General features: G+C 31.9%; 2 protein-coding genes across 7 annotated transcripts; both read left to right on the top strand.

Annotated features, from left to right (window-relative positions):
* Window positions 1-5,667: 5,667 nt before the first annotated feature.
* On the top strand, window positions 5,668-10,772 carry LOC107958804 (guanine nucleotide-binding protein alpha-1 subunit-like). Of its 5 annotated transcripts, none has more exons than XM_016894688.2 (14): window positions 5,668-6,313; window positions 7,127-7,320; window positions 7,443-7,515; window positions 8,054-8,091; window positions 8,178-8,267; window positions 8,400-8,477; window positions 8,572-8,679; window positions 8,806-8,907; window positions 9,191-9,246; window positions 9,464-9,598; window positions 9,728-9,821; window positions 9,926-9,985; window positions 10,068-10,147; window positions 10,227-10,772. In XM_016894688.2, exons 2-14 carry the CDS (start codon window positions 7,234-7,236, stop codon window positions 10,402-10,404), a joined length of 1,179 nt encoding a protein of 392 aa, XP_016750177.1. In that variant the 5' UTR covers window positions 5,668-6,313; window positions 7,127-7,233; the 3' UTR covers window positions 10,405-10,772.
* Window positions 10,773-12,759: 1,987 nt separating this feature from the next.
* On the top strand, window positions 12,760-14,007 carry LOC107958802 (uncharacterized). 2 transcript variants are annotated; one of them, XM_016894686.2, is made up of 3 exons: window positions 12,760-12,963; window positions 13,137-13,402; window positions 13,487-14,007. In XM_016894686.2, exons 2-3 carry the CDS (start codon window positions 13,179-13,181, stop codon window positions 13,818-13,820), a joined length of 558 nt encoding a protein of 185 aa, XP_016750175.1. In that variant the 5' UTR covers window positions 12,760-12,963; window positions 13,137-13,178; the 3' UTR covers window positions 13,821-14,007. The 2 variants fall into 2 exon arrangements, with proteins under 2 accessions (XP_016750175.1, XP_016750174.1); XM_016894685.2 differs by having other exon boundaries at window positions 12,797-12,974.
* Window positions 14,008-14,595: the final 588 nt, after the last annotated feature.

Genomic DNA, 14,595 nt, shown 5'->3' on the forward strand with positions numbered 1-14,595 from the left:
AACCAAGGCAGTTAACATTTACAGCTCAAATTTGCATTTGCTAATTGAATTGCGTATTTAATTTTTTTGATTTCATTTGTGTAAGCATAAATAGATATTATTAATATTTCGAATGAAAATATGATATGTATATTAAGTATTAATGGTATTTAATTTTATTGAGATTTGTTATATTATTTAATCTTTATAATATAAAATTATATATATATTTGTTTTAGATTTTATAAAGGAATTGGAAACCATTTTTCGTAACAGAGCCTCCCAACCTTCGCTTTAAAACAAAATTCTAATCATAAGTAAATTGTGACATAGAGTTTGCTAGCAGGTCACCATGGCTCCCACATCAAAGAAAAATCAATCTAATCAAAGTAACAAACCAAATCGATGTTTTATTTTATTTTTAGATATAATGATAATTTAATTTTTTATTAAATTTATTTATTTTAGTTAATTTTGATTTTAATATTTTGAAAAGAGTCAAATTTAATTATTAACTTTTTAAATATAGTAAAATTGTTATTTTTATATATTTAAATTTAAATAATTTTATATATTTTTAATTATTTAGAAAAATATTATTAAAAAAATAATATTATAGTTATCATTTACATTAAAAAAATTATCTATTTTTAGAAAATTATTGATCAAATTAACTAAATAATAATACAAATCAAATTAATAAAAGAAATTGAGCTTATTTTAAAAAATATCCATAAAAAAAGCTGAATTTCTATGAAAACATTTTGTTTCTACATTATTTCCGGATAAATTTATAGGCGGCCTTCCAAAAAGTCATTACTCAATCCGAACAAATTTCTACCTCCACCAATGCTTTGCCACCTCTGGCCTTACGTCACATACGCATTGACACTGACAACGAGACCACCAAACACTTATATATGACCTCCAAAGCTTGACCAAGCAGCCCAATGACAAAAACCCAGCACTGGCTTTCGTTCCCGACTTGCTCATTTTCGGGCTGTCATTTCGATCGGAAAGTCGATGAATGATGAAGAGGCTTCAAGTTGAGAAAAATCAGATAACACGACATTGCAACTGAAGAGAGCTAGCAAAGTGGGAGAACATTGACGAAATTAAGACGGGAAACTTTGATGAAGGTGGTGAAGAAAGAAGGGCGAGGGAGACCTCCTCCGATCAATCATGGATAGTTGAATCTAATAGATCGTAGAAGTGAACCATGAGCTTAATCACAGTATGACACACATATCGCAAAGCTCCGATCGACATCATATTCTAGCTAGTAACTCTGGATATACAGAACAGTACATGTATTCAAGATTAACTATTATCTAATGAAACCACTTTTATATTTTACCCATTGTGGCTTTACAGTTAATGAATTATGAATGGGTGGTTTTTGAAGTGCGTGTCTTACTTTTTATAATAAATATTGCAATTAAAATGTTAAAAAGAAAGAATCAATGACTACGTCTCCCTAACATTGTAATTGGGGTAAACATAATATGATTAAAACAATCTATGAGATGAGAATTGGAATGCATATTTTGAAGTAAAATGCAAGCATATAATAATGTTTTATTAGTTAGCATTGTCGTGCAGCTAAAGCAAATCAACCCACCGTTATCACTCCTCTTGCATGATACTAAGAAACGTGCATGTTTTCAGTCGTTTATCAACACTCTTCTTTCCCATTTAAACACAAGCTGCAATTACATATAGATAAAATCTAGTATCCATATTCAAGCTCTTTCACATTTTTTTTTCCTTTTCTGGGTGAATCAAGTTCTTTAACCATCAGTGACCGTAGCAGCATACTAAAATATGGGTCGTGGTCTGGGATCCAACACCAAGTCTCCGGTAATGGCACGATTGCTGTTGTTGAGTATCTGCATAGGAATATTGGCGAAGGCGGCATCAGCTCAAGTGAAGCCCCCAAATGCGTTGGCCTCAAAACTGGGGGGCTATTGCGGAAAGAGTACAATGTCCTGCTCCATGAAATGCGGTTATCTCGGCTGCCTTGCAGGCTGTGTGACATCTCCCTCGATCGGATGCGGCACTAAGTGCTTTTTCGAAAACACCAGTTGCCAATTTGGCTGCACCCCCTTTGATATTCGAGGCCAATCAGCCCGTGTTAAGACCTAGAGGGATATATATATATGTGTGTGAGCGCGCGCGTTGTTTATTTATTATTAAGTGTTTGTTATTATTATTACAAAACAAAAAAATATGATGATACACAATGAATAATGTCTTTGAAATAAATAAACAAGTAAACTTATACAATGCCACTGGATTAGTGTGTTATGTTGTTAATGATTAACATGTAAGAAGAGCATTCAACCATTTAGGTTGATTTGATTTAAAATTATAAAAATAAAATAAGTTGATTGTATCTGAATATAACCAACTGAATCCACCTATTATTCATGATGCATCACAAATAATTAACCTTAAATAGATGGCCAATTCTTTTGTCTTTGTTTGAGTACGAAATTTGTAATGTTAAAGGATATTCCATCTTTATGCACAAATTTTGTCCGCTTTGGTTTTTCAATTATTGTTGATTTATTTGATTTTTTAATAACTAAATCTTAATTTCAATAAATGATCAGATTAAGTACTTAAATTTAAAAAAAAACCCTAAATCTATCATAAACCTATAAAATTGGTTTCAATTATAATCCACTATTGCTTTCCTTAGTAACATGAAGAGCACATTAATCTTAAAAGGGAGTATGCTCTTCGTTAAGCTTTAGAAAATTAAATTAAAGTGCTAAAAGTTATTTCTATACTATTTATATCAATGTTTGACAGAATGATCAAAATTTTATAAAGTAAATGAATTTAAAATTAAAATTATAATCAATAAATGATGAGTTTATACACGGCCATTAAAGCATGACAAGAAGAATAAGATAAAAACGCAAAATTATAAAAAAAAAATTAATGCATGAAATAAATATTAATAATACTTTAAACATACAAAAACCTTACAATGTAGTTTCTATATGTTATTACAGTAACTTGTGTATTCGTGATAACTGCAATGAATGCAATAACTTTGTATTTGGTCATAATTACAATAAACACTGCATGATCCGTTAAATAACAAATATGATAATTACACACGAGTAATTCGTATTTGGGAGTAAAATGCAATTAGGTAGTGAGGGTATGCCATGAAGCAAGCAAGCATGCAATTTATATTAACAACTGGAGTTAGAATTGTCGTGCAGTTGAAGCAAATTTACCCACCATTTATCATCATTCCTCTCGCATGATTTGATATATACTTAGAAACGTGTTTACATTCGTTTAATCAATTCTCTGCCTTCCCATATAACACACAAGCTGCTATATATACACACAAATATTCAAGCTCTTTGATTATTATTAATTCGTAATAAAAATGGGTAGTGTTGGATTGAGATCATCGAGGTCCGTGAGCGTGGTACTGGCACGACTGCTGTTGCTGAATATCTGCATAGGGGTAGTAGGGATAGGGGCGGTGGCGATGACCCAAAATGCGTTGGCCTCGGAACGGCAGGACAGTTGCCCAGACAAAGTTAGTGGGAGTGTAACCTGCTTCTTAAATTGCGATATTTTCAGTTGTCTTGCAGGTTGCTTCACGAATCCAAGCATGGGATGCGGCCTAATGTGTTTTGCCCGAAACGTCGGTTGCACCACTACCTGCTCCATTATTGAATTTCCAGACCCATGAGCATCACCAGCCAAAAGCCTTATATGGACGCTATTTCTCACTTTATGTTATTACCGTCTTTGTAATTATTACAAAAACAAAAATATGATGATAGATAATTAATAAAGTAATTAAAACAAATAAATAAGTAATCTTTCCTTATGTTATTTATGCTAATAAAGAAAAAGAAAAAAGAAGAAGAAGAGAGTATTCGATCGTTTGATCGGCTCAATCTAAAATTATATAAAACGAATAAAATAATTTATGAGTAATTAATCCAACCAAAGGTAGGTAATTAAAGTTAATATATTTGTTTGGTTTTAGTACAAAGTCTAAAGGTCTGCATATTTTTTATTCTTACAAATTGGTTCAATTGGCCCATTAATTCAAAACACTTTTAATTTTAAACAATAATAATAGTTAAACAACTTAAAGGATCTAATTAATTATTATTTTTTAAGTTAGAAAAGTTAAAAGATTTAATTAATTATGCTTTGTAATTGGAATATTTCCGTTATTAAACTAAAATTAATTTAGACAAAACTTGTAGATGCTGTAATTTCAAAATAAAATAACTAATGATTTACATATGTTAAAAGAATTTATCTAAAACATTTTAAAATAAGATATTTTATATCTTAAAATTATTTTTTCTATGATCGTAAAATGAGTGTATTAATATTACATAATACACAATGTTGGGGTCTACGATGAATGGTATAAACATTGTAAGTGGACTGCAAGGTAAAAAATATTGAAGTGAATAAATATTTTGGAAGGATAGATGATAGAGAATAGAACTGTCATACATTGGTTAATCTCTTGACTTCAGTATTTATAAGTCATTGTGAAGTTGCTTAGAGTTCCATTCCCCACTTGCCTAAATCTAACTATCAACTTTCATTCGCTGATTTATTTATTTTCACATTTTGCCTAAATTCTTCCATCGATATTATTGAAGTTGAAAAATCGTGTAAAAAATACTTCCAACAGTTTCACAATATTTATCATTTTTTTTAGATATTATATTATGAAATAAAAGATAAGTTAAATTGAGATAAACAAGTAATTTCATTGTAAATGCCAAAAAGAAAATTTTTTATTTGGAATAAAATTTTAATTTAAGAGTATTTACCGTTGTATAAGCGTTAGTTAAATAACAGTAAATTGATAATTGAATAAGGCATGTTATGAGTACACCCTTCCACCCTAACAAGTTTAGATTTACACTCCTTGCATATGAGAGAAAGTATTAACTTAGTTATTCAATAATTATCAAGTTGGTTCTCATATATAAACATATTTCATTTTTTATATTTAACTAGTATCAGACTAAGTTTTTTATTTTTATCTACTTAATTCATAAGTGGGTTACTTTGAGCATTAATTTTTCATTTATCACTCAACCATTTTGAACATATAATATACTGATATAAAGATTCCAAGGAATAGAATATAAAACCATAATTTTATGATTTAAATCTTAACATTTACTAATAAAAAATATGCTTCAAAGCTTCTAAGTATCTATTTTTTTCAACATTTACATTGTATTTGGTAAAAAAGTCTCCTTAAAATATTTTTTTATTTAAATCTCTTTATAATTTATAAGTAAAATTGTACTTTAATATAAAAGATAGCAAAAATTTAATTTAAATTTTAAAAAAATTATAAAAACTTAAACTATTATAAAAATATAAAATTTAATTTCCACCTAAAAAAATTTGTGATTTCACCCGGGTAAAAGATATGAACGTTATCCTAATTTATTTGGATGAAATTAGCTTTTAGGCTGGAGCTTATTTCGGGCAGTCCTATTCTTTGTTGAGCTGTAATACCTCTAAGCTTGACTAGTTTTATCGAGGTCTTAACACTTTTTTAAATTATTCATTAAATTAATAAAAATTAATTCAAACAAAGCATTAATTTTATTTTGAAAAAGAAAACGCAAATAAAAAGTGCATTATTTTTTCTACGGTCAAAATGTGAGAAGATATTCGAGACTTTGTGAACAGAGAGGATCAGAGGGAAAAAAGTAAAGGAAAAAAGATAGGCAATGGCAATGGCAATGGCAGCAACTGAAGCTGAAGCTGAAGCTGAAGCAGAGCAGAGCAGAGTTCCAGTCTAAGCGCGTCTATGTATTTTCCCGAGACACCCATTTCTCTCGCTATATAAAAACAATATACTACATATTCTTGTGTAATTTGTACACATTTTTTAATGGGGGAGTATGAGGTTTAAAAATTTTCTATTATATATAAAAAAGTACAGATCTTTCTAACTTTGACTGAAGATTGAAAGAAAGAGAAGGCAACCAAAGCCAACACTTTCGGCGCTCCTTCTTTCTTCCCTTTCGCTTTGCTTTGCTTGCGTCTCCATCTTTCTTCTTCCTTGTTTTGCTCTCCAAAATCTCTCTTTTAAAATTCCAATTTTTATTGTTTATTTATAATTTTCACACTTGAACAAAGTTTCAAAACATTTTTTTATTATTACCACTAATAAAATAACATATCCATAGTTGGCCTCAAAAGAAAAACTCTTTCACTCTCTGTTTTCTTGCCCCAATTGTACGAATCTAAAGCTAACCCTTTTAGTCTATCAACCTTACCAGACCCTTCTTCTTGTTATTAGGTAAGTTTTTTCTTCTTATTTTTGTTTGCATCTTGTTGAACTTCCAATCTTTTGTGCTTTAGATCTTTTGGGTTTTTTCGTGCCTGCTTTTGGAGATCTCTTTGTTGGTTTTTTGGTGATTAGATCAGCAGGATTTTGGGTATGCTCATTTTTTTTTGTTTTGATTTTTTCTTTTGTTGAACTAGTGAGAATCTTCATTCTACTGTTTTCCTTAGCATTTCTTTGAACTGAAAAGCTTCCGGTGAGTGATCCGGTGAGCAGCTGAGATTTGTGGGTTAATTTCTGTTTGTTTGACAAAATTGAGCACTTTAGTTTCTAATATTTCGTGGAAAAAGTCGAGGAGGCATGAAAATTATGCTGTAAAGGAGGGTAATGAAGTCCCAAAAACATTGAAAACATCTAAAGAACGGTATATTGTTGTTGTGGGTAATGGTGAATACAGAAATGGACGTTCATGTATGGTTTATTAATTGTTGTCTAGCACGTGGCCACGTGCTTCGATGTCATGTTCACATTAAGTTTGTAGATTCATGTGAAATAAAATGGAATCTGATTGCTGATTTGTAGGCTTACATCTGAGTGGGAGGGGGGAGGCAATTTAATCAGTTATGATATGCTTTGATTTATATTTGTACAGTTGTTTTGGAATGTTTTGACTGCTGATCATGATTTTGTTTGTAACCTGAATTTCAGGCAGATTTTCTCATGTTTGTAGTAAAAGAAACTTTCTTGCCATTTTGTGGACTATTGCTAGAAAGCTTATGAAGTTGTTTTAAGAAATTTCATGGATTCTTACGAAAGGATCTCTTGTAGGAGGAGACGACTGTAATCATTGTTGCCTTAAAATTCATTATTAGTGAATACTGTTGGAGGCAAGGGCACATAAGATGCCTTTTGGTGCTTAATTTTATGCATCTTCTATGCTGATTACTGTTCTAGAGAATATGGGTTTATTATGCAGTAAAAATCATCGTTACACTGAAGCAGATGCCGAGGAAAATGCACAGGTGAACACAGTTTACATGCAACATATACCATCCTTTTATTTTAGTACAACCGGACTAACTCTTTGGATATGGTTTTATTTACATAGTATATTTAGTTTAATTTCGAGTTTGTTCATTTTCAGGCTGCAGAAATTGACAGGAGAATCGAACAAGAGCGAAAAGCTGAAAAGCATATCCAAAAACTTCTACTACTTGGTGTGTGCTACTTAGTTTGCTTTCCTTTTTTTTGCCTTGTTCGTTAGCAAAAAATGAGCTTTGTACTTTTGTATTTTGACTCCGTTAAATTCTTACTATTATGTTTGAATGGTTTAAGACATTGATATGGAACCTTCATGTTCTAACCCTGTCCAAATTTTATGGATATGAATAGGAGCATGTTAAATGCCATTTGTTTTTCTGTTTGTCTATGGAAAATGTTCATGCTTATAGAGGACTTGGCATGCATATCAGTCTTTATCCTAATTTGTTTAATGGTTTGTATTGATAGCTAAATTGCACTTTTTTCATTTGTTTTTGTCCAAGACTGGCAAATAGTACTGGTTATCATAAAATTGTAGTTGGTTATGCTTATACTTGCTACGCCTAGATTAGTATCAAAGAACGTTTGGTCGATTAATCCTTAACAATTGAGATACGAAGTTGAGCGGCCTAAACTGTTCGTGCTGATTTGCAGCAATGCCTTTTTTTTTTCTTTCTTGTTCTTTCAATGACTTAAATATTCTTTGTTTTTAAGGTGCTGGTGAATCTGGGAAGTCAACAATTTTTAAGCAGGTAAAACAGATTGATTGGCCTTTTATTGAATTGATTTCTTATCAGTCGAGAATGCTGGTATATCGTTCTTTTATTCTTATCTGTAGATAAAGCTTCTGTTTCAAACTGGCTTTGACGAGGACGAGCTAAAGAGCTATATCTCTGTCATCCATGCAAACATCTATCAGACTATAAAAGTACGCAAAACCTGAAAAGGGTGTGTTGGTTATTTCCCTTCAGGTGTCAGTTATCTATGACGAGGAATTTTATTTATATCATACGAGGATCTTTATCTAGGTTCTTAACTTGAGCTTAACATGGTTTGATAGATACTGTATGATGGATCAAAGGAATTTGCTCAAAATGATGCAGATTCTTCCAAATATGTTTTATCCAGCGAAATTAAGGTTTGAATTCATCATTTTTATGTTGCATTTTTTTGAATAAATCAGTTTTTGATTTGTAGTCAAGGTATTACACACACTTTCTTTACTCTGTCAGGTTATTGGAGAGAAACTATCAGAAATCGGAAGCAGGTTGGACTATCCACGTCTAAATAGAGAACTTGCACAGGAGATAGAAACTCTCTGGAAAGATTCTGCAATTCAGGTACGTATTTGCTTTACGTTAAGCTGTTTAAGCATTGCTCCTTTTGTGTGGGGAATTTACTGAACCTGTTGAAACTGGTCCTTTCGATGGTGTATTTTAGTACTTAATCACTCTGTGTACTTGTAGGAAACCTATGCTCGTGGTAATGAACTTCAAGTTCCCGATTGTACTCATTATTTCATGGAAAATTTGCAAAGATTGTCTGATGCAAATTATATTCCCACAAAGGTATCTAGAATTTGCAATATTTCCTTCTTAAAGAAGTTCCATCATGTATATATGATAAAGACAATTATAATATACGTCCTTGCTTATCAAAACAATTATCATATATATGATTTATACCCTCAACAAGATGAGTGTGAATGATAAAAAAAACCTTGAAAATGAATTCTTTTTGGTCCTGTCTGCATCTTTATTAGCCTATTTAACATGCAATGTTGGTAATATTGCACTTTTTTAAGAACTACAAACTCTGTCCATTGGCTTCCTAATCTGTTCCATATTGCAGGAGGATGTTCTATATGCAAGAGTTCGTACAACTGGTGTTGTTGAAATTCAGTTCAGGTGAATTATATCTAGTCTATCCTTTGCTTATATAGATATCTTCAATTAGGTACTCAAATAGGTGTTCATGTTTGACATGATCTATGCAGATTATATTTTGGTAAGGTGACTCAAAAATCAATGGTTAGATCATCAATACAGCATAGGTTCCTGTCTGCATTTTATTGGGTTACTTGATTAATAACTCATGTTGTTATGTATGATGTCTGCTTTGCAGCCCCGTGGGGGAGAATAAGAAAAGTGGTGAAGTATACAGACTCTTTGATGTGGGAGGCCAGAGAAATGAGAGAAGGAAATGGATCCATCTTTTTGAAGGTGTTACGGCTGTGATATTTTGTGCTGCTATTAGCGAGTAAGACCTTTTTGCTTTTGCCATCTGCAAATTCCATTTTGTCTGTACATGTAAAGATACAACACTGCTTCTATATTGAACCTGGTATCAAAATGCAGAAATATTAACCCAGAAACTGTCGTGGTTTAGGTATGATCAAACTCTTTTCGAGGACGAACAGAAGAATCGGATGGTGGAGACAAAAGAACTCTTTGATTGGGTCTTAAAGCAACCATGCTTTGAGGTTTTCCTTATGCTATATTATGCTCTTTGTGTGTCTACAAGGTAAAGGATTTTGGTTATAGCTGGAATTTAACTTAATGTAAAAACTTGGTTGTTTTTTTACAGAAAACATCCTTCATGCTGTTCCTCAACAAATTCGACATATTCGAAAACAAGGTTCTAAAGGTAAAAGCCAGTATAATGGGTATAAAATTACAATATTTATATGTTTGCATGAGTGTGATCTTTAGAATTCGAGATTCCATAGGTTCCTCTAAATGTATGCGAGTGGTTCAAAGATTACCAGCCAGTTTCAACCGGAAAACAAGAGATCGAGCATGCATATGAGTAAGCAATTCATCTCCCCTCTTTGCGAAGAAGAAATTTTTCAACCTACGACAATTTTATGAACTCTCTGTCTGTTCAGGTTCGTAAAGAAGAAATTTGAGGAGCTGTATTTTCAAAGCACAGCCCCTGATAGAGTTGACCGAGTCTTTAAGATATATAGAACCACTGCCCTTGACCAGAAGCTTGTGAAGAAAACTTTCAAGCTCGTTGATGAGTCTTTGAGACGGAGAAATCTGTTCGAGGCTGGGTTGTTGTGAACGAGATCACAAAACCCTAATTGCAAAGACTTGTTCATAATATGAAGAATGTGATCACACCATCTTGGATGTTTTTGAAATGCTGGCATATCATATCATATTTTCATCACAGGCTAAAAGTTTTGATTTCCCCATATTGTTGATCAATTTTTTTTTTTGTTAAAAATCTTCTCTAAAATCCCCATGATTCTAGGGACTCTGATTTGTTCAGGGTAAAACATTCCCCAGAGGAATTTGTTTTTCTTGTTTGTTTGTTTTGTCTTTCAGGGTTTTTTTGGGGGGGGGGTGTATCGGATCAGACATATGAAGGAACAATGAACATGAAAAGACATTCTTTATTTCCTAGTAATACAACACATTGTTTATAATATTCTAGTAATTCTCGTCATGATTATTCTTGTCTGGGAATTTGGCATTACACCCTGTTTTAATCTTACTTTAAATCACACAATGTCTGCAAATATAATTAAGCCACTATTTCATGATTATTAATTAAGCCAAAAAGAAAAAGAAAGAAACTGGAGTTTTCTCCTTTACTGTTCATTCAACCGAACTCTTTGAGCCTCGATCTGTCCCAAAGTGAGGCCTTTTCTTAGAAACAAAAATAATAAAGGGATAAGTTTAGGCGGTCTTTTCGTCGTCTAAACCAAGTTCCTTTGGTTAAAAAACTGAATTTGTTACTGGCAGTTGTGTCTGTCACAATATATGGGTTCTTTTTGCCACCTAAGAAGTGATTACAGGGAATTTTAACCGACAAAATTAAATGGCCTATCTTCTTGTTTGATAAATGTATTAGCAACATCACTACTTCTGGATTTGAAAATTTTAACTAATTCTTTTTTATGTATTTTTAATTGCTCTAATTCTTCATTTTAATATAAAAAAAATTAAATTTGAATTAAGCATTATGATTAATCTAATATATATTTGATATATTACAAATTGAGAGCACAGGTGATATTATTGTTGGGCTTGAATCTTAAACCTTAAACTGTTAAGGTACATCTCCTACGTCATAATTTTTAGATCCTTTGTATTATTAGTTATATTTTATTATTTAAGATATACATGAATTTGATAATACATTTTTTAAGTTATATCCTCATTTTAATATTACTTCTTTAATAATATTTTTTTTTATCATCATTGCGTTTGAATTTAAATATAATTTTATTATTAATTTTAATTTTATTGCTATAGTAACTAAACCATAGTTACAAGGTGATCCGTGAGGATATAAAGCGCGTGGCCTTCGGTGCAGCAGATGGCAAGTAAAATAACAATAAAACTAACCAAAACGTACATTGACAGCGATCTGAGACGGAGAACAAGGAAGACCGAGCCCTTGAACTGTTTCTACTCGTGTCGAACTCTTACGGTCTTTCCTTATTATTATTATTATTATAAAATAATATTAAATAAAACAAGCCGGGCCCTGTTAACTAGCCCCACTTACCGACTCCTCTACGCCGATGCCACAAAACCCATAGGCCCATTCAAGCCGACTTCCCAACTAAACCCTTCGGCTCTGCTCAACCCATTCTTTTCGGTGTACATTTATGATTTAAAAAAAAAAAAAGCTGTTTCATGTATGGTAAAAGTGATAGCACTGGCATAAAATATTATTTAACCTTAATTATTTTTTCATAAGCTGCAATTTTGGCTTATTTTTACAATTACATATTTACAATAAAAAAATGGCTTATCACAGACATATATATATATTGACACAAAAATGGAATCAAATAGTAAAACGTGATATTAATCGAACTATTTATATATTAAATATATAATAATATTATTGAATAATGTTATCATTGGATATCCCACCTTTAATTTCTTTTTTAAATTTACATAGTTTATAGTTGTATATTATCTTTATTTAAAACATTGTACTTTATGTTATAATTAAACTGTTTGTTATTAAGTTAAAGTTAATTAATAGAAAACATCAACTTCATTTTATAATATTTTTTAAACCAAATTTGTTTAGAAATAGTTTTAAAGAAAATATTTAAATAAACATATATTTTAAAAATGTTAAGAGAAATATAATATATTTAAAAAAAGGTGGGGTAAGAAAGCCAAACTGGAGCCATCCGATTCCAAAGCCAACCTTCAAAAATAAATAAAGGATGTGGATAAGGCAAATGCATTGTCAGCAGACATACCCAAAGAACATTGTAAGTACGAACTACCGCGTCATACTATCATGTCAGAGTCGGAGACAGACAGTTCCTCAACAAGTAGTAAACCAACACCTTGCTTCTATAATTGGACCACGTGGCACTTGAAATTGCCAACCATTCTTATCATTTAATTACGTAACAGTTGCTCATCACAACTTTATGATTATCCATTTGCATACTACACAGCTTTTTTGTTTTAAGATGAGAACGTAGTTGTGACTCATCACTTCACTTAATTAAACTTTACATTTACACAGCGATAAAGCGCATTCCAGTGCAAACAAACAAGTCGTGCGCTTCGAAAACACCTGATTATACTCTCTTTTTTTTTTAAAAAGAAAAAGAAAATGGAAACATCAACAATGAGTGGGTGAGGATAAGGTCCACAGTTGCTTGCTTTAAACTTTAGTAATAAACATTTCAGTGATCAAAATCTAATTTATGCTTGTTTTTTCTCTCCAAAGACTTCCATTTTCCTTGCCCTTTTGTTTTAAGAAACAAACTCTTTTTTCTTCTTATTCTTACTTTTTTTATCAATTTTAGTAATTTGGCGAAGAAGTGATTAATATCTCGACTGTATCGGGAATGGCGTGTAATGCATCCACGGCGGTGAACCAAAGGAAAGAGGTGGAGGAAGATGATTGGAGGAGTTCATCGTCTACCACCACGACGTCGTCGTCTTGGATCGGGATGAATAGTGATGGATCTGCCGATGGTGGAGATTGCGACGAAGATGATGATGAGGTGGAAAGCTCTTATAAAGGTGGCTTAGACATTATGGATTCGCTTCAACAGGTTTTGCCTATGAGGTTCGTATCTATTCTCCCGCCGCTTACAGTAAAATTTCTTTTTTTGATTTCATAATGTAAACAAAAAACTGGGTTTGTGAACAGAAGAGGGATCTCAAGTTTTTACAATGGGAAATCCAAGTGTTTCACAAATTTAGCTGAAGGCCCATCCACTTCATCGATTAAAGAGATAGGAAAACCTGAAAACGCCTATACACGGAGGAGGAGAAATCTGTTAGCAATCAACTATGCATGGGACAAGAACAAGTTCAAAAGACCCATCAAATCCATAATGAATTCAAGAAAAAGCAGATTGGCTTTTCTAGCTGTTGACATGGGTAGCTCTGAAAGTATCTCTGCTACCACAAGTGACCACTCTACTTCCAACTTCATGCCCTCCGCACCCGCCCTCAAACCCCCACTTCTTTCAATAATATAAGACCCCCTTACTCGTCGTAGCCGGAATTTCTCTAATTGGTTGTCCTCTTCGTTCTCTGATGTACGGCACTGTCATGGGAAGCATTCATCCCGATTGCTCATTACTTGAGGATAAAACTAACTCTTAAGAAACAAAATTGATACTAATTTGCTTTGCTTCTTACAGAGCTTGATATATATTTTATTGACCCTAATGCATGTGGATGATCATGCTGAGCATTTCTCTTTTACGTATAGACATTAAAATTTTTAAAAAAAAAAGGTAGAATGTTCTTGTTTTAATCATTGTAATGCTTCAGAGTGGAGCACACATAAAAATTTTTAAAGCTTTTATTAAAAATATTGATATTGGTATAAATTAAAAATTCTGATAAACATTAAAAACTTAAACAAAAAATTCTGGTAAAAGCGTATCAATCGCTCGCCTCAAAAGATGGAACTGAATAAAGTAAACGGAGAAAGTGTCTTCTACTTCTATTGATTTCTAAAGTTTACTTTTTATCTGTTTTGGTCCTAGGGTGGAGGTGATGGACTGTTCACAACCAGCAAAATAGCAAATATGTATAACTACATTAATATTACTATTTAACTTTATTTGTAAAATACTTGACGTGGAGAGAATAATGTGAATGGATTAAATAAGAATGTCATAATCAATCAAATTAAAATGGAATGAAGTAAAAAAAAAGAAAAATCAGAATAAAGATTTCATTTACAATAAAGCTAAAGATAAGGCGTAGGCACATAATTGGCTTGATAAATTTTTACTCAATCAA

Source organism: Gossypium hirsutum, chromosome A05 (genome assembly GCF_007990345.1).
Source record: "Gossypium hirsutum isolate 1008001.06 chromosome A05, Gossypium_hirsutum_v2.1, whole genome shotgun sequence".
NCBI classification, from domain to species: Eukaryota; Viridiplantae; Streptophyta; class Magnoliopsida; order Malvales; family Malvaceae; genus Gossypium; species Gossypium hirsutum.